This window comes from Lachnellula hyalina, assembly GCF_007821495.1.
Source record: "Lachnellula hyalina strain CBS 185.66 chromosome Unknown contig00124, whole genome shotgun sequence".
NCBI lineage: Eukaryota > Fungi > Ascomycota > Leotiomycetes > Helotiales > Lachnaceae > Lachnellula > Lachnellula hyalina.
The window spans coordinates 44,036-67,652 of NW_022157238.1; the positions used below are offsets into that span (position 1 = coordinate 44,036).

General features: G+C 47.3%; 7 protein-coding genes across 7 annotated transcripts; 3 read left to right on the forward strand and 4 right to left on the reverse strand.

Moving 5' to 3' along the window:
• Nucleotides 1–3,199: 3,199 nt before the first annotated feature.
• Nucleotides 3,200–4,855, reverse strand: set6 (SET domain and MYND-type zinc finger protein; the record flags this gene model as incomplete). The annotated part of the gene is made up of 2 exons (XM_031151357.1): nt 3,200–4,285; nt 4,337–4,855. 2 exons carry the CDS (start codon nt 4,853–4,855, stop codon nt 3,200–3,202), a joined length of 1,605 nt encoding a protein of 534 aa, XP_031003392.1.
• A 427-nt stretch (nt 4,856–5,282) lies between these two features.
• RPT1 (26S proteasome regulatory subunit 7-like protein) lies at nt 5,283–6,753 on the reverse strand (the record flags this gene model as incomplete). Its single annotated transcript, XM_031151358.1, has 4 exons — nt 5,283–6,162; nt 6,213–6,557; nt 6,608–6,697; nt 6,749–6,753. The coding sequence occupies 4 exons, from the start codon at nt 6,751–6,753 to the stop codon at nt 5,283–5,285; spliced, it is 1,320 nt and encodes a 439-aa protein (XP_031003391.1).
• A 403-nt stretch (nt 6,754–7,156) lies between these two features.
• On the forward strand, nt 7,157–8,954 carry cct4 (T-complex protein subunit delta; the record flags this gene model as incomplete). Its single annotated transcript, XM_031151359.1, has 5 exons — nt 7,157–7,204; nt 7,258–7,309; nt 7,361–7,404; nt 7,430–8,065; nt 8,112–8,954. 5 exons carry the CDS (start codon nt 7,157–7,159, stop codon nt 8,952–8,954), a joined length of 1,623 nt encoding a protein of 540 aa, XP_031003378.1.
• A 3,057-nt stretch (nt 8,955–12,011) lies between these two features.
• Nucleotides 12,012–13,776, forward strand: TUB1 (Tubulin alpha chain; the record flags this gene model as incomplete). The annotated part of the gene is made up of 5 exons (XM_031151360.1): nt 12,012–12,026; nt 12,127–12,185; nt 12,275–12,584; nt 12,710–13,212; nt 13,293–13,776. The coding sequence occupies 5 exons, from the start codon at nt 12,012–12,014 to the stop codon at nt 13,774–13,776; spliced, it is 1,371 nt and encodes a 456-aa protein (XP_031003379.1).
• A 732-nt stretch (nt 13,777–14,508) lies between these two features.
• On the reverse strand, nt 14,509–17,447 carry SPBC725.08 (Zinc finger protein; the record flags this gene model as incomplete). Its single annotated transcript, XM_031151361.1, has 3 exons — nt 14,509–15,045; nt 15,093–17,116; nt 17,306–17,447. The coding sequence occupies 3 exons, from the start codon at nt 17,445–17,447 to the stop codon at nt 14,509–14,511; spliced, it is 2,703 nt and encodes a 900-aa protein (XP_031003402.1).
• Nucleotides 17,448–18,655: 1,208 nt separating this feature from the next.
• Nucleotides 18,656–19,499, forward strand: SPBC725.10 (Translocator-like protein; the record flags this gene model as incomplete). Its single annotated transcript, XM_031151362.1, has 3 exons — nt 18,656–18,779; nt 18,897–19,184; nt 19,297–19,499. Coding segments are annotated over 3 exons (615 nt in total), but the record flags the coding sequence as incomplete, so codon positions are not given.
• A 738-nt stretch (nt 19,500–20,237) lies between these two features.
• On the reverse strand, nt 20,238–23,362 carry LHYA1_G006424 (PX domain-containing protein; the record flags this gene model as incomplete). The annotated part of the gene is made up of 7 exons (XM_031151363.1): nt 20,238–21,789; nt 21,836–22,089; nt 22,136–22,260; nt 22,307–22,580; nt 22,630–22,938; nt 23,004–23,233; nt 23,293–23,362. 7 exons carry the CDS (start codon nt 23,360–23,362, stop codon nt 20,238–20,240), a joined length of 2,814 nt encoding a protein of 937 aa, XP_031003381.1.
• Nucleotides 23,363–23,617: the final 255 nt, after the last annotated feature.

Below are 23,617 nucleotides of genomic sequence, written 5' to 3' on the forward strand. Positions count from 1 at the left end.
CTGTCTGATATTTATATAGCATCAACGCTTCTCTTGTAGCAAAGCCGACACTGATGAGCGGATGAAAAATGCGAAATTGGCGGCGAGGGAGAAGCTTGTTAAGGACACGCTCGAGAGAGAGATGACTGCGGGTATGTGAGAAAGAGGATTTATGCGAAATGCATGGCACTAGTGTGAACAGGAGTGGTTATCAGTCAAGTATGTTTATGGTTGTAAGATCGTCAAAGTCCCAGTCCGGTCAATCAATCTCGAGTTCAGTTGACTTTTGCCTTCTTCTGTGGGGAAAGCTTGTCCATTTATGTTTTACCTTCGAGGTCTTCTGAAGAGCGTGAGTCACGTGCTCATGATGCAATGCTTTTTGGCCTCTTCATGTTTTAAATCCTGCTTGAAAACTCGCCTTTCCATCATTGTAACGATACACCGGATATAAGAATAAATCACTTCATGTGTTGCTTCTTTACCTACCTTAGGCAAGAAACGTGCTGGTAGACAGTTTTCGAGTAACCTAGTCTAGCGGGGTATCACGTCGTGTTGCGTACTCGTACTTCACAGAGTGGGCACCTGTCGATGTCCTTATGAATGAATCACTGTTTAGATACCTCTGACATACTAAGAAGAGGTGTGAAGAGAACCATCACTGCAAGCAGCTTGGGCCGCGTTTCTGAACATCCAGGTACTCCGGTTTCTTGCCTCATTTCTCGCCATGGACCAAGTGCCTGCGGAGGTGTAAGTTGAATGCAACAGAACTCTATCCCCTTTTGCTCATTCCTACGACTTTATTATTTCAACTATGCTGACTGTCACACTCAGCCTTGTCAATATTTGCGAATCACTCTCTCGAGCCGACCTCAAGAACCTCCGATTTGTCTCCCGGGGTCTGCAAGCAGCTTCGGAGCCAGCCCTTTTCCGTACGATCTATCTAAGCTATAACCTAATGAGCTTCGAGCGCTTCCAGGATATTGCGGAGCATCAACGCTTTCGGAGGCACGTCAGAACTATTGACTACGATGTAAGATCATTTGGAATCGTTAAATCTGGAGTACCTTTCGGAGAATGGGTCCAGAATTGGCCAGGGAGAGGCATGGGCCTCATTGACAGACCTACGTTTAAGCGTCAATTCACCGATCTACAACTTGAAAGTCATTATATGGCTTGGAATGTCTGGATCTTTGGCGAAGCATTTCTCCATAGGCGGGATAATGCGAAGAATATGTTGGCGACCACTCTCACCAAACTCCCGGGTCTCACTGGTATCCGGTGCGGTGCAATAAAAATGTACCATGACACTTACTGCCAGGCTCCATCCATTGAATCTATGAGCATGACTGCACAGCAAATCCTGTGCGAACCCCAGCATGAACATAAATTAAACGGAGCCCAATTTCATAGTTTGGACTTATTCAAAATGGCTCGCGATTCGGGATATGTCCCACATCTGAGCGAACTTTCCTTGTCATGCATCACTCTCAAATCATGGGACAATCAGGCCGCTTCCTTCATGAAGAAGTACGAGAATATGCCCGCACTGAAGACCCTATCACTCGAACTTTCTACTCACCAGAGCTCCGCAAAGCATACTTTCAACCTGGCCAAAATGATAACTCGTTGTCGTGCACTACAATCACTTCGGCTCTCTTTTACTACCGTCGAAATTCATCTCTCAAGCCTTATCAACAAGGTACAATACTGGGAACATCTAACAGAACTCTCGTTACACGCTATTGAAACAACTGAGGATCACCTCCGGCATATATTGTTGAGACATGCCAGCATGTTACGATCGTTCGAGCTATCGAACACAACTTTCACCTACTCTAGAGTCAAAAACCAACCTCGTGGATCATTTGTCGACTTCTTCCAATTTCTGAATCAGTCTATGACTCTAAAGTATGCGGAATTCGAGGGCTACTTGAGCAATAACCAGAACGAAGCATGGGTTGCTGCTAGTCAAAAAGGATCTATTTTCGAGCCGCAACCTGAGCTCTTTTCTGATTGCTTGAAATACCAAGTTGAGCGCTTTGTCACTCATAATGGACCCTTCCCATTCGTTCCAAGTGAGAATGCCGACCCAGTCTATGGAATATGGGACCAAAATGGAGACTCATCATGGAAATTCGCGCCTCATAAATTGATGTAAAGTAGGAATAAGCTCTACTCGGATGGCATCAATTGGCATATGAGATGATAACAATATTCTCCATAAAGTATCAATTAAACAATAATGAAGGACTAGAGAACCATCGCCATTATTATCGAACTACAGGTAGGAAAGCCAGGCTAGCACGAGCTTCACATAAAAGCATGGCCAAAGCTTCGTTTAGCCTTGAATCGGGGTTTGAGACTATAGGCTTTCTCTTTTTAGACCTCTTTCTATTTCTCTGTTAAAGGATGATATCCTATGGCCCTGAGTTCGGAATAAGACCTGGCCCTTTCAGTCAAGGATGGTAACACCCTAAGGCCTTGATTGGTGCTTAAGGGAGACTCTTTCCTATCGCGTCAGCTTCCTTTCATGTACACCTCATTCCGTGACTTCTCTCGGAGACCATAACTTTGGTGCAAGTGTTTGAGGGAGACTAAACGGGAGTTGATACGCACCAGTGATGTATTTACTTCCGAGTAGCAGCTGACAAATAGCAAAGCGTTCGTTTATTGAATTCCATGCGTGATTGTTCAAATGGTAATCAAAGGTGCGCCTATATTCCGAACAGACTGCGCGATTTCCTCCTCACTCTGTAGAAAGGGGGAAGCGGCACGTGCCACAAAGAGCTGCCGAAAAGGACTTATATTCTAGTCCATGATTTTAAATAGCTAGATAGTGTGATCTATTAGATACCAGAAGTCTCAATTTACTCTTATTCAAGAAATCAGTTTACTGTAGAAGTCAAGTGCTGGGTTTCAAAACCATTTTCCGTCTAAGCAACAATATCGCAATATCACAAAGTCGAACATTCTACCTTATTTGATCTCTTGCACTCTAGAATTACACCTTGGCTCTCGATTTACAGCTACCTACGAATTGGTGGCTGGGACTGTGGTGGAGGAAAAGCGTTGACATGTAGTGCAGGTAGGAATAAAGGTACATCAATATTCCATACCTCCAATGGAAGATTTCCGTGGCGTAGGAGGGCGGCTTGGCCTGCACCACAGACTTCCCCTTTCATTTCAAGTACCCCCGAAGAACAGATTGATCAGTCAACGCTTAAAGGTTTTGCTTCCCAATAACCTCAAACGCAAACCCAGCCAAAGTCTTCAGCCCAGTAAATATCTGCGACGCAATATTCCTCCCATCCACCGCAGTATTACCCTCACTTTGCCACTTTTGCAACGCCTTTCCTACACCACCCCTTAACCTCTGCACCTCCTCCACTTCCCTCAACTCCAGCTCAACCTGCCCTATAAACCTTGTTCCCTGGCCATGACTCAGCGGCGCTAACTCATTCACGAGGATGAGAATCGTGTGCGTTGCATCTATGAAATCAATCCCTGTGAGAATTTCTCTTGGGATAAAGGGCAGGGTTTGTTCCAGAGTAGCGGGCTCGAGGGATGAGGCGTATTTGAGGAGGCGGGCGATAGTGAAGAGACGGGTTACGCGGATGGGGTGGTTCGGTTGCGGCCAGTTGTAGATGTCGCAGTTTAGGAAGATGAATAGGAGGAGTATGAGGGCGGAGGTTAAATGCCCGTTGTCGATGTATGTCAGGTACAACTCGTCGAGGACAGTTGAGTAAGGTGGCAGGGCGAAGAGCTTGTGGTTTTTGTAGAGTGATAGGTCGGATATGGCTTGCTTGAGGAAGTTGAGACGTTCTGTTTCGGATGCGGTGGTTTTGCTGAGGTCTATGAGAGAATGGGCTACATATATTTCTTGTTTGAGATCATTCAAGTCTTGTCGAATGGCTTGGATCTCATGTTCTCGTTCGTCAGCTTGAGAAACCAGGGTTTTGTAATCGTATAAGAGAGCTAGCTTCTCAGATGGAACTGCGGTAGTCTCTTTACACACCCGGTACGGCGTGCGAGAGTACTTGCATTTTTCGCATTCACAGTCGAAGAAGTATCGTTGTTTCAGCTCTCCTCTCCGTTGATCACGGCTTTGTGTAAAGTCGACGTAGGAAATGAATATTTGTTCACCAGTCTTGATTGGATTCAGTGTCATCAATGATATGCTCCGACCATCGAACATGATAAAGGCATTTGGCATGCATGAGTGATTTGCCAGAGCCAGGGTTGGTTCATAACATAGTCCAATGGGCGTGTCGTCTGGGAGAGTGGCTCTGAACGCATTGGTAGCCATCTATGAATATATGAGTAGCTAGCATGTGGCACGAGCGAATGAGAAACTTACGATACAGAGCAGACGTGTGACCATGTCCATTTTATCTGCAGGAGTCTTCGAAAACTCGAGCGCTCCTTTCGCCTGGAGTACTATCTCATCCCACCTCTTACGATCTTTCTTCAGATCCTGAACATGATGCTCGAGACTTGCAGAGCGGGAATCCAATTCAAAGGTAGGTCTTACATAGCGAAGCAGTGCTTGATACAAAGCTCGGACAGGCGTGGGTGGAATGCCTGGAAGTCTCTGCAGGAGCGAACACTCGTTCTTATGAATCAATTTCCAATCAGCCTTTTGACATGTTGGCGTACAATATCGAACGACTTTGCATCCTGTACATCTCTTGAGAGACGAGGCGTCGCTTTCGATTAAGCAAAACGAGCAAACTTTCTCGAGGGCGTCCTTTTCGACGACGATCAGAAACGGTTCACTGATCTTGATAATCGGTTCTCCGGCACTGAGGTCTTTACTGGCTGCGAGACCATTTCCCAAGACTGGATCCTTCACAGTGTCCAAGTGATTGAAATCCATTGTGGGTGTGAAGTACAAGAATTAATCTGATGAGGTTGATTTGATATTGACCTTCAGAGGCGAAATCCGAGATTTTACCGAGTCTTTTCTTTTCCGAACGATCTGATTCCCAAGATGCTGTTGCACAGAAGTGTTGTTTTTAATGATTCCCCTTGAGCCCCGGGTGGAATTGTGTGAGTTAGTTCATCATGCGAATAAATCTATAAGTTGTATGGTGTCCAAGAGCTATATCTTCATATCCGCCCATAAACTCGCTGGCCACCCTCGTTTACTGCACATATTCTCTGAATATTGATTCACACAATGGACTTGAAAGAAAGATATTTCGTAAAGACGTTGGTATTTCCTGACGCATACTGACGCATACTGCTACCACCCAGGACACCTGCGCCTGCTATTGTACATACTTCCAATCTCCCTCAGATGTCTAGTTGTATTGCATGTAAGTAGCAGTAGAGTTGAACTTCAAGTTACCCTTGATAACCTTGTCAACCGCACTTAAGAAATCTTTCTCTGTAGCAACCTTCCTCCGCGAACGAATAGCAAACATGCCCGCCTCCGTGCACACACTTCTCAGTTCAGCACCAGTCGAGTTAGGGCAGAGACGTGAAATAAGCTCCCATCTGATATCTCGCTCAACGGACATGCTCTTGGCGTGAATTCGGAGAATGTTCGCTCTTCCCTCGAGATCTGGGAGGGAGAATTCAATCTTTCGGTCGATACGTCCGGGTCTCATGAGAGCGGGATCTAGCGTTGAAGGTCTGTTGGTAGCGAACATAACCTTGATGTTTCCACGTGCATCGAAACCGTCTAGTTGGGTAATAAGCTCCAACATGGTTCTTTGGACCTCATTATCTCCTCCAGCACCATCATCAAACCGAGCACCTCCGATAGCATCAATTTCATCAAAGAAAATAATGCAAGCCTTCTTCGTCCTTGCCATCTCGAAAAGCTCGCGCACCATTCTTGCACCCTCTCCAACGTACTTCTGCACAAGCTCACTTCCAATGACTCTGATGAACGTGGCATCTGTTCTATTCGCGACGGCTCTGGCGCAAAGAGTCTTTCCGGTTCCTGGAGGACCGTAGAGCAGGGCACCCTTGGGTGGGTCGATACCAAGGTTGACGAATCGTTCTGGTGATAACAGTGGCATCTCGACGACTTCACGGAGCTTCTCTACTTGTTCCTTGCATCCTCCAACATCACCGTATGTAACATCTGGCTTGTCCTCTACTGTCATCATGGTAACACTGGCATCGATCTTTGGTGGCAAGGGGAGAAGGATTTGGTACTTGTTTCGGTCGACACTGCATTGAAATTAGTACTATAGCTCAATAAAGCTTCATGGGCTGCTTACCCAACTCTCATACCCTCCTCAATATCCGTTGGACTGACACGCTCTCCGAGGTTAACCACGAACTTGGCTATTTGCTTGACGTTGATGACATATTTGCTCTTCTCTGGCTCCTTCTCATCTTGAATAATTTTGGTACACCGGGCAACTTGTAAAGGTTGCTCTTCGGACATTCGTTGACGGTCTGCAGCGACATCCCAGAGATGTGGTGGTGCTAACCCCGTATCTGATTCCTTGACGCCAATCTTCTCATTTACACTGTTCTGCTTCTCCTTGATCTGCTGCTCGAGCTTCTTGAGGGGGGCTGCGTACGGAGCTGCACCATATGTCTTTAGGACTTGGATATCCCTTTTGAGCTGTCAGCGGGAGGGATTGAGAAGCAGTCAGAGGCTACTTACTCGTCCGTCAAAGGTGTGATCTTCTTCTCTTCTATCTCATCATCCGCAAACTCTTTCTTGTACTTTTCCCAGCTATTCCCGGTAGCGGACCTGAAAGTATCTATTAGCTATGAAAGGGGTAGCTTTGGTACGTCGACATACGGCATGGCGAATGGAGGAAGTAGATGCGCTCGGAAATACGTTCAAAAGGTCGCAGAGGAGCGTAAGGCACGGGAATATGATGCGAGACAGGAACAAGATGCGGAGAATGTCCAAGACCTTGTGGGAGATTCCGAATTCCGAATAGAGCGGAAGGGTAGATTATTGAGGTTGCGAGTATTTGTTGATAAAGGCAAGCAGGCAAGCAGGCAAGCTTGAGGACGTATCGCGGTTGCGTTGTAAGCTTCTCGGTCGACCGTAGCTAGCGCCGAACTCTCAAAAATCAGTCGCCTTGTGAGAAATTCAAGAGCTGGACGCGATGTGAGGCATTGCACGCGACGGCACTTCTCAACAACCACATAAAGCCCGGAATACCCTCACTTTGCCAAAAACGAGTCAGGATACTTCAAGATGGCTGTCACCCAAGCTTCGGCGAATTCTACCAATGCCGCCTTCAAGGTGCGAGTTTCTGGAGCTTCAATATAAGTTTAGGTAGCTAACCATGTCAACAGGACAAGGAGAAGCCTATGGCTGTTCGCACAGCAAATATTGTTGCTGCGAGAGGTATGCAACTGCTATCTACAGCTTCAGGATGCTTATACTGACCCTTAATAGCTGTTGCGGATGCTATAAGAACGAGCTTAGGTCCCCGAGGCAGTGTGTACAACCTCCCTTTTACTTTAGAAACCTGCTAATACCCCTCTGGTGGATAAGATGATCATGACAGGGCGTGGAGAGACGATGATTACGAATGATGGAAATACCATGTTGAAAAGCATGTCTGTTATGCACCCCTCAGCCAAGATGCTGGTAGACCTTTCAGCAGCACAAGATGTCGAAGCAGGAGATGGAACTACGTCGGTAGTAGTAATTGCAGGAAGTTTATTAGGAGCCGCAGATAGATTACTTGGAAAGGGAATCCACCCTTCAGTTATCGCCGAGTCCTTCCAAAGAGCAGCAGCCGCAGCTGTTCAGGTCCTCCACGATATGTCGGTTCCTGTCTCCCTGACCGATACGACTGTCCTCCTTCAAGCCGCCACCACCTCTCTTTCTTCCAAGATTGTTTCGCAACATTCGGGTTTACTCGGTCCTATGGCTGTTAATGCTGTTACGAACACTATTGATATTAAGACTGCGGATAATGTTGATTTGAAGAACATCAGGATAGTTAAGAAAGTCGGAGGCACAATCGAGGACAGTGAGATGGTTGAAGGTGTAGTCTTAACACAACAAGTTGTTAAGAATGGTGGTGGACCAGTCAGAATGGAAAAGGCACGGATAGGACTCATTCAGTTTCAACTCAGCCCTCCCAAGCCAGATGTAAGTTTACCCATTCATCTTGAAATGTACCTACTAATCTTCCTAGATGGAAAACCAAATCGTAGTAAATGACTACCGCCAAATGGACAAAATCCTCAAAGAAGAGCGCACCTACCTCCTCAATATGGTAAAGAAGATCAAAAAAGCAAAATGCAACGTCCTCTTCATCCAAAAATCCATTCTCCGCGACGCTGTCAACGACCTCTCCCTCCACTTCCTCGCCAAGCTCAACATCCTCTGCATTAAAGACATTGAGCGCGACGAGGTTGAATTCATCTGCAAATCCACCGGCTGCAAGCCTATCGCCGACATCGACTCGTTCTCCGAAGACAAACTTGGTAGCGCTGACTTGATCGAAGAAAGCCAGAGCAGCGGCAGCAGAATTGTTAAAGTCACGGGTACGAAGAGTGCTGGCAAGACCGTCAGCATCGTTTGCCGTGGCGCCAACTCTCTTATCCTGGACGAAGCAGAGCGTTCCCTCCATGATGCCCTTTGCGTTATCCGCTGTCTCGTCAAGAAGAAAGCGCTCATTGCTGGTGGTGGAGCCCCTGAGATCGAGATCGCTTCCCAGCTGTCTAAACAGAGCAGAAGCTTGACGGGCACAGAGGCTATCTGCTGGAAGGCGTTTGCTGATGCGATGGAGGTTATTCCTACGACGCTAGCGGAGAACGCGGGGTTGAATAGTATCAAGGTTGTCACAGAGCTCAGGCATAAGCATGAGTATGGAGAGAAGAATGCGGGTGTTAGTATCAAGAGTGGTGGGGTCAAGATTGATATTGGCGAGGAGAACGTGTTGCAGCCGTTGTTGGTGAGCACCAGTGCTGTAGAGCTGGCTGCCGAGACCGTAAAAATGATTCTGAGAATCGACGATATTTGCTTATCAAGATGAAGCTATCATGGATGTACAATAGCTAAAAGCAATAAGCTAAATCGAATTTATTCTTGTCAAGATGATGCTATCGTGGATGTATAATAGTTACAAGCAAGAAGCTAAAACAAAGTACTTTGTATAAATACCCACATTGAAGCCATGCCAATTTCCTGTAATATCTTATCTGAATAAAGCTATACTTGAGTATCTGTAGCAAATCCGGTCGTAATGGTATCTGGAGATAACACGAGAATTGAGACCCCCGATCAAGAATCGGGACAGTCGATTCGAAGCACAATCAAGAATCCCATGCAAGGTAAGGCTCAGACTCTGCGTCAACGACACGGTCATGACACTTCTCGTAATGTTCAATGAGACCTTTGATGGTAGAAAATACATAGCCCGTCTTGCCAGTGCAGTCCTTCAAATTACATGGTCGAGGACTCCATTTCGGGATATATGGCAAGCGGTCTGCTGGCTTTTTCAGATCATGAGACCGGATAAGATGATGGGCAAGGTTGATAAGGCGCTTAAACACAGTCGACTTACATCCGTCAAATGGGCAGGCTGTTGAAGGGAACCCTGAGTGCGCTGCATCCACATGAGTTTTCCATTTGCTAAAGGTATCGAAAATAACCGTAGGATCACAGCCTGCTTTGGTACAGGATTTTGGGACGTAGTCGTGATAGTCCTTGAAGTGCTTCTGTTGCTGATGTGCAGTGTCGAAGGATGATTTGCAGTTCTCTTGTGGGCATGGGAAGGCTTTGATACTGAGCAGGGCGGCGGCAGCAGCTTCTGTGGTAATCTTGCAAATCTCAACGTGCTTTTGGAGGTCTTGGGCAGTATTACTGGTGTAAGGACAGCCTGTAGCGTAATTGACGCACTTCCATCTGTAATGAGTCGGAGCGTCGCGGCTGTTCCCAACTGCAACATACTTTGGTGCCTCTCGCTCCCAATTTGAAGGACCCCATCTTGAGAGGGCCGAATTGCGGACAATGTTGACAGTGGAAAAGTACTTTGTAAACTCTACTGTATCAAGCAGCCATGGAGCATTTGCAGCTGGTACATCCTCGAACAACGGGTGTTGCTCTCTTGCGGGTTCCTTGGTTATCTTACCAGTATCAAGCATATCTTTGAGGGTGCTTGAAATGCGGATACGCTCGTGAGCACTGAGGCTGAACTTGGGGTACTCAAAGGTGAGCTTCAGGATGAGCTGTTTCAAGTAGTTCTTCATAGTATCGTATCGAGGAACGCTGTTGGCAACGGGCTTCATATACTGAGTGATAGTCGTCAAGAATCGCTCGATGTCTTCACCGGTAGGAGTTTTGGTGAGCCTGTTATTAGATGATTAGAGTCCAAAAGTACTTTTGGCTGTGGTAGGTGAACTTACTCCTTCTTCAGAGTGTTGACATAGAAGCTCTTGAAGCGGTTCCAGATGAGTGCACGAGTCATATGCATCTTTGGCGTCCCTATATTCAGAGCGAGATGCCTCGACTTTGCCTTGGACTTTCGTCGGTCCTCAAAGGACCCCTCAAGCATATTCTTGATGCTCTGCTGACCCAAATGAGCCAGTGGATCTTCGGGCGGAGGACCGAAGTCATCGTCTGATGAGTTGTACTCGTCAAGATCTGACATCTTGGAATGGACAGCGTCCTTTGATGCAGATATAGCGGTATTGGAGATGTGAAAGTTGAAGAGACGAGAAGGTGACTCGAGAAGGGTGAAATTGAGAAGTGAGAGGCGAGGTGAAGAGGTCAGAAAGTGAATGTGTGAACAGAGAAACGAGTGGGAGGCAAGGTGAAGAGGTCAGAAAGTGAATGTGTAAACAGAGAAACGAGTGTAAGTACAATCATGCATCGACAGCCCCGATTGATGCAGTGCAGCGGTGGCGAGTATACGTAGATGAAAAGGAGAGAAGGTTGAAGGGAGAAGAGACAGGCGAGCTTAAGTAGACGCGGGCAGGCTAGAGAGTGAATGGAAGAAGGCGCAAAGAAAGGTTGAAAGTTCACAGTTATGAGGGAAAGAGTAACCACACCTCCTTCTCTCCCTTCTCGAAAAGTACTTTCCTTCCCCAACTTCCCTTCCCCAACGCAATATTAGGAGGAAGAGTAAGTCCGTCCTCATAGATGATATGATATTTTCCTCTTCTTCCTATTGAACGATAGACGGAATGTAATAGTCATGACTATATTGTAATATAGAGCTCATGTAGCATAAAAAATACCAGAGCCAATCATGAAGATATACTTGGTTGGGTTTTAAGTGATGGCTAGGCGTTGATTTTAAGCGAGAAACACACTTAATAAGTTCTCTGCTCTATAAATTAGTAGATAAAATAGATAGTAAAATTATGTCTAATAAAACCTTTTCAGAATTACTTTAATTATATCTCATTTATTTATAAAGTTAAAGTAGGCTTTTATTCTAATAATATAATTTTATAAGTAAAAACCCGCTAAAATCGCATATTTCCTTACTAAAATTAAGTCCAAGTTACTATATTTACATGTAATTTAAAAGAAATCTAGAGAGATAACTTATAAATGAAATTAATGGAAATATTATTTAGAAGGCAAAATCAATATCTTTGACCTTCTTAGAGTTTATATTAGCATGCATTAATGTTTTATAAGAGGAAATAGCGATTTCTACATAGTAATTTGCCGAGTGTTGGCCATCACTTAAACCCCCACCAAGTACACTTCCCCCCTTGCGCTTTTGTTACTGTATGCTCTATAGGTAGAAAATGACCCTGCACCTAGTCGCGTAAATTCCCTTCATATTTGTAGGTATCTAGTCGTTCATTCTTCATTCCAGCTGACAGATTCAATTCAGGGGCGAAGGCGTAGGCGTATCACAAAGGCGGTGAAGGAGCTAACCCCTCGAACGTGCATTGGTTCGCGCTAGCCCCCCACCAACATGTACCTACTCTCGACCCCAAAACTCTCCACCTTTCAACTTACCTTCAACGTCCTCCCGACAGTTGCTTCGCGCTGCTTTTCGTTGCTTTGGCTAAATTGAGGTTATTGATCCATCTATACCTCCATACACAAACCTTTAAACAAATTACTCATCATGACTAGAGGCGAGGTATGTATATCTATTTGACGGAGATATGTACGGGCGCGTATTTTGTGATTTCAATGGTTTGTTTGAGTTCGGAATTGAGGCTGATTGATGTGTCCCCTAGATTCTCCATCTTCATATCGGCCAGGCGGGCACCCAGCTCGGGAACAGTGCTTGGGAACTGTACGTCTTGCACTTCCATTCCCCCCTCCATACCTACCTACCTACCTCAATAAATTACTCAATCCTAACACAACCCCCCCGTCTTCCAGTTACCTCCTCGAGCATGGCCTCAAGAAAGACGGTCGACCCGACCCCGACGCCAAAGACCTGCATGATTCCGGCGAGCTGGATACCGTATTCACAGAGACGGGCAGCGGCAAATACGTGCCGCGTTCTATCTTTGTTGATCTGGATCCTAGTCCCATTGACGAAATCCGCACGGGTGATTATCGCCAGTTGTTCCATCCCGAGATGTTAATTAGTGGTAAGGAGGATGCGGCGAATAATTATGCTAGGGGGCATTATACTATTGGGAAAGAGATTTTAGATGGGACGTTGGACAAGATTAGACGTGTCTTGGTAGGTTGTGTTTGATCTTCCATGCCCCCTTCCCTACTACCTAGATAGTCTCTTTTCTGATGTATAATGTATTGATTTTCCACTTGTGTTGTGTTTTGAGAGCACATAAATTGACAAGTCAACAGGACAACTGCTCTTCCCTCCAAGGCTTCCTAATCTTCCACTCCTTTGGCGGTGGCACCGGCTCAGGCTTTGGCTCCTTGTTGCTCGAGCGCCTCTCGACCGACTACGGCAAGAAATCCAAACTTGAATTCGCCGTTTACCCTGCGCCCCGCGTTAGCACCGCAGTGGTAGAACCATACAATGCCGTGCTCTCAACACACAGCACCATCGAGAATAGCGACTGCACCTTTCTTGTCGACAACGAGGCCGTGTACGACATCTGTCGCCGCAACCTCGATATCCCGCGCCCTTCCTTCGAACACCTGAACCGTCTGATCGCGCAGGTCGTGAGCAGTATTACGAGTAGTTTGCGCTTCGACGGCGCGCTGAACGTCGATTTGAATGAGTTTCAGACGAACCTGGTGCCGTATCCCAGGATTCATTACCCGTTGATTAGTTATGCGCCTGTCATCAGCGCTGCGAAGAGTAGTCATGAGAGTTTCAAGACTCAAGATTTGACGCTTCAGTAAGCCCCCTAGCGCCATTTATTCAACCCCTATCCCAATCTCCCTCCTTAAATCGCTTGTTGCTAACACTATATCCCAGGTGCTTCGAACCCAACAACCAAATGGTAGTCTGCGACCCTCGCAACGGAAAATACATGGCCGTTGCGCTCCTCTACCGCGGCGACGTGGTCCCCCGCGACTGCAACGCAGCCGTCGCGTCCCTGAAAGCCAAAACCTCATTCAACCTCGTAGAATGGTGTCCCACAGGTTTCAAACTGGGCATCAACTACCAGAAGCCCGTCTCGGTCCCTTCGACCTCGCCCAACGATGGCGCCCTGGCATCCGTAGACCGCAGCGTCAGCATGCTGAGCAACACCACGGCGATTGCCGAGGCGTGGAGCAGGCTGGACCATAAGTTCGATCTGATGTATAGCAAGCGCGCGTTTGTGCATTGGTATGTAGGCGAGGGCATGGAGGAGGGCGAGTTTAGTGAGGCGAGGGAGGATCTGGCGGCGCTGGAGAAGGATTATGAAGAGGTTGCTGCGGATAGTTTTGATCCTGAGGAAGGGGAGGAGGAGTATTAGACCATGAGCCACAGGCGAGGCGCGAGGCTCTAGACGAGGCTTGTGGAACTTGCGTGGCTTGCGAACTTCTTGCTGGCTTTCTTTATGCGGCTCTACAGGCCTGGCTCGACTGCACGGGCACGGGCACGGGCGCGGGGCTTTTTCTATTCCACCTTTGCTTCTCCAGCGTTTCAGAAGATGAGGCGGTATCTATCCAACCATCACCCATCCAAGCTCGATTTCCTTCCTCTTTTTCTATTTTAACGAATTTGACGATAAATGAAGAAGCTTCTCAAACCAATGAATGAATTAATGAACATTTCAAGTAAGCAAGCAGAGTAGAGAGTAGGGTGAATACTGATTGATATTTTACTGATAATTCGGGGGCGATGGTTACTAGGCATATCACGCCGCATATGGTAATCAGATAAGTAAACTAACTATAAACACTGCATTGTATTACATCTGGCAAACAATGAATTTGGTAGGCGGGTATATTGTGAGGAAGGGGAAGTGCAATAAGTAGAAAGCGGTCTCACATCATATCACATCACATCGCAGCAGCAGAGAAGTCTTGCAAAAAACATGTTCGTCAATCTTTCGCGAAAATATCACTAGCACTATGATACACAACCAGCAGCCAGCTAGAACAAAACCTAGCTAGCTGTATAAGCCAGCGGCCATAGCCATAGCAGCAAGCCCTTATGTATTCATCATTCCAAACGCCCGGGTACTTTTGAAGGAAAGGATTCATCAGTAGTTAAGTTCTCCAGACCCACCACCAGCAACTGCATCAAGATCCTCATACGACTTGAGACTTCTGCCCTGGACAGCTTCCCGAGGTCCAACTGCAGCACCACCAGCTGCACCATCGCCCCATCTTCCACCACCACTTGCTAATCCACCGCGTCTTGCGCCGGGAGGAGGGCTGAGTCGGCCGTTATCACTACCCCAACGCTGATTTCTCGGTTGGCGATCATATGGACCGGTGCGAGAGGTTGGGAATTGTCTTCCACCACGACGCACTGGACCACCGCGAGTATCTCCGGCAGGCCAGCCAAGTGGTGCTTGGACTGCATGGCCTGCGAGGAAAGGAGGGAAGTTGCCTGGGGGACCGAACCCTTGCATTAGAGGCATGCCATTCATACCGAAATTTTGAAGGTTAAAACCACGAGGTGTTCCAGCAGGCATGTGCCCATTGGCGGGTGGGAAATGACCATTGCTGTTGGCATCACTTCGAGACGGTGCAATGTGGGCAGGGTCAATAACGTAAGTATTGATCAGGTCAAACTATAAAATGTTAGCAATATCAAGATAAACTCAATCAACAAACTTACGTCTTTCTTCATTCCCTCCAACCACTCAGGATGACGCTTCTCAACATGCTTCTTCCAGAAATGCTCCTCCTTGAACAACTTTGCACAATCCGGAACTCGGCACCTGAATTTATGGTCATCCTCTTGCTTGACAAATTTAACAAGTTCCTCTTTTAGTGCTTCTTCAGTTGGCTTGCCACCAAGCTTTCGAACGTCAACTGCTTCAGGCTCGAGAATCTGCAAGATCTTGTCCTCGAAAGTCTTGACCCAGTTGAAAGCACGTTGAAGTTGTTGATCTGCTTTGGAAGCTACGCCACTGCGTGGAAACTTTCGATCACCTTCAGGAGATACTGGAGTCTGCATGTCTATATCATCCGCCATGTCGGTACCTGTACGCTTCTTTCCTGGGAAAGGCTCGCCTGAAGCGCTGGCTCGTGCAGCAGCTTTGGCAGAAGTAGTCAAAGTGTTGCGTGGTCTGCGAAGATGACCTCCTGGACATTTCCGAGTGAGCTCGTGGATAGAGTCGGATTCGAAGACGCAAAAGAAGCAAAAATTGAAGACACGGCGGAGATATTCGACCATGAGATCAAGCTGTTTCTTTTTTATAAGCAGCTCTTCGTCGTCGACCTCATCATCCAGAGCACCTTCTTCTTCATCCTCCTCGATTTCTTCTCCCTCTTCACCCTCATCCATCGCTTCGTCAAGACCAAGGAAATCGCGAGACTTCTTTTCTTTCTTGGCAGTAGGTGCAGTGACAGGAGGAAGTAAGCGACCTTGATTCTTCAGATCCTCAACTCTCTCCTCAATCTTCAGAACAGCATTGAAGTCTGATCCGAAATCTTCCTCGAACTTTTGCACAAGGCGCTGAGCTAAGTCTACATCCTTGTCAATCCGCTCAGGAGCTGAAAACAGATCCCACAAAGCTTTTTTCCGGGGAAGATTGGGAGGCGCATGGACACCGACATGGCATGTGAAATCTCCCCTAACCTCATCTTTGACCGTTTTACCATTGATTGCGTCGAGAGCCTTTTCAGCTGTAGAATGGGGTATCGGGTCCTTCGTTTTGACGTCTCCCTCTCCCTCTTCACCTTCATCCATCATTTCTTGACGCTCGACAATAGGGACAGATTCAGGAGCAGGATGAAGCATAACCCAACCAATCCGATGGTAGCGCTTGCTTGGATTTGGATCGCTCAAGCTCAACCACTTGAACCCGCCCTCATCTTCACCTAGATGCTCTTTGCAGAAGGCTTCTAGATTTATGCGATTGACATGAGGGGCGATGGTTTTGATAAGAAGAGTTGGCTGGAAAGCGTTCTCATCTCGGATATCACTGCCTTTGGATGGAACAAGATCACCAACACCAAGAACCTCATTCGCTGCGGTTGTTTCGCCTTCTTCCTTCTCAACCACCCCACCAGCACCGTTGCTCTCGCTCTTTGGAATGCCCTCCAATGAATACTCATCGAATGTTCCAGACTCCAGATCCTGCTCCCATTGACTGTAGTTACCTCGTCGAAATTCGTTCAGTTTACTGCGCAAAGGATCTTTGACTTCCGGATAGTATCTCTCCTGGAACCATTGTTCGCCTTTGTGCTCTTGCACAAATGCTCTCGCCATCTTAGCCTGTAGCTCCTCCTTGTATTCATCGTACGCGGCTTGAATGCGAGCCTTCTCCTTCTCACGATCTTCGGGGTTGTCACGAGGTCGGAGAGGTTCTCCACGCTTTCCAGTCCTCGCGCGTTCACGTTCGTCCTTGATCTTCTCATTCGTGCGCCACCACTCTCCAAAGTATGAAAATCCGACCTGGAAAGCCAAGGATGCAGGGTCTGCCAACGGGTTGACGGTGATTTGAGGACCTGAATCTTGGCCTGGAACATATCGATCAATGTTGGCTGGACCTGGCGATGGTCGGCGACGTTCACCGCGATCACGCTCTCTAGCTCTGTCATAATCATCTCTTGGCGGGCGGCCCGCAGGCTCGTACCGGTCTACATTAGGTGGTGAACGAGTTCGCTCGCGAGGACGAGTTCGACGGTCATTGCCTGCATAAATGGAATGTAAGTATGATATTCATTATGTTTGTCCAAGAAAAAGTAAACTCAACGCCGAACAATGGCTTGTGCAAATGTATGTGCAACAGAAGCTCCAGCCTTGCAGCTGCATGTAGTCCAGGAGAGCGGCACCAAAGTGAAACAAGGCAGCGGGTACCATGTGAAAAATAGAGAACGTACCAGGAGACCGACCACGATAGAAGTTATCACGCGGTTCCGCACGTTCAGCAGGCCTATAACCATCATCACGTCCACCCCAGCTTGTCCTTTCGGGTGGGGATCTGGCGAGCGGTGGCTCTCTGTAGCCTTGGTATGCGTCCATTGCGGTGTTACTGTATGTACGTTTTCAATTGTCGCGTAGAGGAATCTGGACTGGTGATCGTTCTGGTAGGACGATTGGCTTCTTTTTAGGAGGGGTGTAGAGCTGTTGGCTCGGGGTTTGCTGCCTGTCAAGTGACACCTGGGGTTTGTCGTTCGGAGGTGAGGACAACGAAGCTACTGCTATTTGGCGCCATGATTGCTTGTCAGAGGATTGTTCAAAAAGTAGTGACGAGTAGAATAGTATGTAAAAGACGATTGAAGAACTGATGAGCGCGAGCTGAAGTTGATGATACGAGGGCAAGAGGCAGTAGAAAAGTGAGGTAGAAATGCGGTGATTCGCGCCTGTTTACAGACAGACGAATAACAAGTCTCTCAATGATGTGCTCTGGTCTGAATTGAAGAATGGGTATGGGGGTAGATTGATAATAAGGTGCAAGAAAAGGCAGTAGCAGGATCAGGTAGGTAGTGTATGATATGATTTTGATGGTAGAAAGGGTGAAAAGGATAGACAAACAAGATTGAATGTTGGGTTTTGCTCCTGTCGTGTCTGAGCATTCCTCGTCCAAGTGCGAGCTGGACAAATGAGGATGAGGATGAGGATGAGGAGAAGCAGTCGGAGCTGAGGATCGGGGTGGATTCACGGTCATTGCATGCGACGGCGACATCAACATGGTTACCGTAGATTAACGCGCGGTAGATGAGGCGCTGGGTAGTGGGGCCGATTTGGGTGGGCAGAGTAGAGTGGAGATGTGGTGTGATTGGCCGTGGCAATAGAATAATGAGGAGATGATGATTGGCCAGTTTCACGAAGCCATCAATCACGGAAGGAGGGGAAAACATGCCACTCAGTCCACTCAGTCTCCTTACTTGGGTTGATAAAGCTATAGCTGTCTCTCAGTCCTCTCTCTCTCTCTCTCTCTCTCTCCCCCCTCATTCTTCACAGTTACAACGATACCACAAACAGAAAGAGCGATAAGTAAGTACTTTATATATGTTTGCTACTATCTATTCTGCATACCTGTTATAGGAGATACGGAGTAAGGTATCAAAGCTTCAATCAACGGCTTTGAATCTACGTCATCGCATAACAGGGGGGGCTCATGATCTGATACAAGTACTTAAACACAACATGGAACTCCCAATCTTCAATTGAAGAACCATCTTCTCAGTACTTAAACTTTGTCCTTACCTTACTGACTACATCAAGCCAGAATCGCAACAATGACTACTTTCATCCCCTCCCTCACCCTCCCCGCTGCCGTCTTCGCCAGTCCCGCCGCCTCAATCCTACTTCCAATTGCATTGGGAACAGCAGTTGGATTCAGCGTTTCTCGTAAGTCCATACACCTATACTTCCAAGAATCAACTCCTCCCCCTCACCCCAATTCCTTTCTTTCACTTTCCGCAACCAAACCAAACAAACGAAACTAACATACCCCCTCCCATCCAGCAAAAGAATCCCATAAACACTACCTCGCTCTCAAACAGCCGCCCTACCGCCCACCCCCTCAGGTCTTCGGCCCAGCATGGACCATCCTATACGGCCTCATGGGCTACTCGGCCTACCGCGCCTACACAGTGGGCATGTCGCCCTTTGCGTCCGCCGAGCACCAGCTCATAACCAAGCACGGCGCAACGCTGTATACCGTGCAGCTGGGCCTGAATCTAATCTGGATGCCGTTGTTCTTCTGGGCCAAGCGACCAATTGAGGCCACGGTTGATATTGTTGCTTTGACTGGTAAGTTATATATATACCCCACGTTCTTTCCTACCCACCTCTTCTCTTTCAATCCATCCTCTTGACATGTGATGTCGTAAGATCTGCACGCCAGCTGCTAACAACCCAACAGGTGTAACCGGCTACCTAACTTACCTCTGGGGCTCAGTCGACACCGTCGCCGGCCTAGCACTCGTCCCCTACCTCGGCTGGCTCGGATTCGCCACCTACCTCAGTGCCGGCGTCGGGTACCTGAACAACTGGGACATGTCGCACAAGGAGGTCGACCACCCACATACCAAGCCCACGAAGTTCGTTGACGAGGAGGAGGAGTAAATAAACCAAATCAAATTATTTGTAAATTGAAATTGAAACGGGAATTCGAAGGGCAAAGAGAAGTGGAATGGGGTGGATCCTTGACTTGACTTGAGGTGAAGGAGGTGGTATGATTTTCAGACGAGTAGGGAGTTGTGGGCATGTTAGGAATAGGAACACATGCGTATACCGATGAATTTATTTATCTCCTTGATAATCTCCAATTATCCAGCTAGCAATGCTACAGTACGATTCCAAACCATAATGATTTATCACAAACCCAACAGCCAACAGACTTATTCTACCTAAGTATAACCCTCCTAGCTTAACTCAACTCAAATTATCTAAACTTCATCTAAAACGACTTTAAAGTAGAAGAAAGACAGTATCAAACGAACGCTAAGAATCAATGAACTAATGAATTTCATTTCAACCAATTACAAGTCTGACTGACTGACTGGCTTCCTTCTATCGCATCTATACTATGCCACCATGCCGTGCCATGCCAAGCCATCATGCTTGCTAATGATGTATCTCCAACCCAACGTAAAACGTAGAGTGTACCCTCATCTAATCCAGGCACGCTCCAGGTAGGTAAACATATTCTCGCCATGAATCCTAAGGAATCCGATCCCTTCCCATCCACCTAATCCTCCGTCTACCGCTCCCTCCTATGCACAGAACCCCGCATGCATGCATCGTTCATATGATACCAGAGCTTCCTTCGCACGTACAACCCAGTCGGACTATTCCCGCATTCTACTCAGCCAACACCATTCTCAACATAGCCAAGAAGCTCTCCCTCAACTTCTGCACCTCAACCACAACAGGCTTCACCGGCTCCCCCGCTGTCCTGCGCAGATGATCCTGCTTCCTCGCCCTCCTCTTCCGCTCCGCCTCCACCGGATCCAGCTCATCATCCGCCTCATCCTCATCACTACTCTCCTCACTCTCATCATAATTAATCTCCTGCAAGTCCATCTGATCAATGCCAAAATCATTACTCTTGAAATGCAGCGCCCCTGGAACACTCTCCACATTGATGCTTCCATTGCCCTCAGCCGCCATCTTCTGCCGAGTTTTGTCTTGGTGCCATTTCTTGCGTGCTTCTTGCCACGAGATCAAGGCGTCGATTTCAGAGACGGCCGTTTCTTTCGAGAGTTGCTTGACACTGACGGCGCCGGCGACTAGGGCGTTGATGTCGAGTTTGCCGGCTTTGGGACCGTGGCGCAGGAATTCGAGTATGCCTTCTATCCATCCCATTAACTGACCAAAGAGGCCATTATCATGCGTGTGCACCTCGTGGACAAATTTGTAGAAGTTGTGTTCGTGGCGTTGGCAGAGGTCGATGAAAGCTTGCACGGTCTGGTTAGGGTCAGCGGATACGTCTTGCTCGCGGCATTTGTCGACGACCTGGAGGTTTTTGTTAGTTGGCGGGTTATATGTGTTTAGATGGTTGGATATTACTTGGATCATGTCATCGATAAATACTGCAAAGTCTGTAACGCTGTTGTAGACGTTTGCTGACTTGTACACTCGCACAAGAGGCTCGTAGAATATTGTGAATAAGTCTCGGAGAAGCTGAAGTGTGACAGGCTCCTCAATCATGCTCAGCATCATCGACTTGTCTCGTTGCCGAGTGTAAAGCTTTAGAAGCTGCTTCAGGTATGAGAACAATTGTGCACCCTGCTTCATCTCCTCATCGACATTGTCCACAACATTGTTCCATGCCACCCAGGAGTTGTAAATCTTGCCGATTTGCTCAGAGTTCAATGCAGGATCGATGTCTTCTGATCTGAGAATAGCAACGATCAAATCGACGCTCTCATTCTCAGATTCTTCTCGGATGGAATTTTTTACTTCTTCGGAAGCATCAGTGAACTTCTTCAACTTATTACTGAAGACTGGCTCCCCAATTTTGAGAACTAAAGAATCAATGGACTTCTGGAAACTCCTGATACCGTCGTTCAATGTGAGAGAGAATATTCGTTGCATCAGTGATCTGGCACCGAATGGCTGTGCTAGGAATATATCAAGTATACTGGACATAACAGCAGCTGGATTTGCTATTCGGATAGCGTTCTTGATAATGGTATATGGAATCATGGAATGAATCTTTTTTGCTTGGGCAAAAAGCTCAGGTGAGTTATCTTCTGCAAGGAAGAGGTGGTAAATCGTAGCCGCAATCTCAATTCGTAACCATTCTGCGAACTTTTGGTATTGGACGCTGAGGTCCTGGATCGTCGGCTTATCCTTAATTTCCTTAAAGAGCTTGGTAAGGCCATTGTCTTCTACAATATCACGGCGGAATCTGCACTTCGTTAGCTCATTGTCATGCACCACTCATTGGAACATACTGCTCCATATAAACATCCAGCTCTGCAGCACGCTTTCTCGCAATCTCATAGAACTTCTTCTGCTCTTCAACTCTCTTCTCATCCATAGCTTTGCGGCGTGCAATATCTTCCACATCTGCATCGGTAGGTGTAATTGGCTCATGGGATAAAAACTCAGATATAGCTCTGGTGCTGGCAATTTGGGGGTTAGATAGAAGTGATCTAAGGAATGCTCTGAGAGAGATCCGTTGGCTCTCGCGCCATAACGTGATAGGCTATAGATTGTTAGCGGTATTTCAAAATTTTGTATGTGCCATGTACCTCTTGATTGGGAATTGGAGTTGTAGGAGTTGCTGGAGTTGAGGGGACAAATGGCCTTCCGGAATCCGTGCTGGGTCTAGGAGAGCTTCTCCCAAATGAAGCTTTGGAAGGGGTTCGACGGTGATCTGCACGGAATTAGCATAAGTAGGCTTAGATTAGACATTAGCATACCACGAATTGAAAGGTTGGTCAAGGAAGTATCAACTTTCAATGTTCCCATGGTACTAACGGAAGATACTGAAGAGTTATCATCGTCACCACCACCAGTAACAGCACTGAATAGGTTCGATGCGGTAGAGCTTTGCTTATTCTTCCTTGGTAATGGAGGGAGGATTTTTCCTGGCATCTCGGTGCGTAATTTGTTGTGAAGCCTCTTGAAATCTCCATATCGTCTTCCAATAAAGAATTCGAGTTCGTTCTTTCTCTTGACCCTCAATATGAATTCCTAAAGCATTGTCAGCAGGGACCAAAAACACCCCCCAAGGGAAACTTACAGCATGCTTGTGGTATCTGATATTCCTCTTCACAGAAACCGTCCTGACACCCGCAACATTGACATCCCACCCATTCAGATAATGGCCCTCTGGCATTGTCGATAGAACCCCATTTTCAATAGCCCCCGCATCCACAACCTCCAACTCGGAAAAGCGTATCCGTTCTTCATATCCAGAGGCCGTAGGTATACCCGAGACCATCATCAGCTCCACCAGCTTCTGCGCCTTTATAGACAGCTTCCGTCGCTTCGTCTCTTCCAGTCTATCTTCCGAGGAAGAAATATGCTTGCTTGCGAACGATTGTAAGAACTACATTACGCCCAATTAGCCCCCCACCCCCTCAATCCTTACACCATAGCGGATATTGAACTCACCACCTGCAACTTGTCCTGCCAAAACTCCTTCTCCTTTGCCTTATCCAAGAACGGGAACTCGCGCACATGATGGACGAAAATATACCTCAGAATCGGCAGATCAGAATCCAGCGGCGACACCTCTCCAAAGTCCGACTTGAAGGGTGCTCCGAATCGTTGTAGAGCAGTGGGGGAGTTTAGCTCGGTAATTTCGAATTTGACTTGCTGGGCTATGAGCTCGCGCTTGAGATCTGTGGGTAGCTGTCAGAACTGTACTCTGTAGAAATCAAGAGGTATTGGGGAGACGTACAATGTTCTTGTTTCCCTGTAAGCGCCTGTGTCTCTCGGGCTGCGACGGCGGAGGAGCTGTTTGAAGACATGATTGCTTGCTGCTGCCGTTAAGCCTTCTCACAGGCTCTCCGTTCCTGACTTGCTTCACCGTACCGTGTGATGGCGAGAGCACTCTGATAGATATCTGCCGATCTATTGATGCTGAAAAGCTCTTCTCGAGCTCGGGTTCCTGACTGGTGCGAGGTTTGTGGTTTAAGATTACTGTACAGCTTTGCGAGTTATGTACTGTATGCAAACAGACGTACGGCCTTTAGCGGGGTATTGTAGAGGGGCTGAGGCCCGAG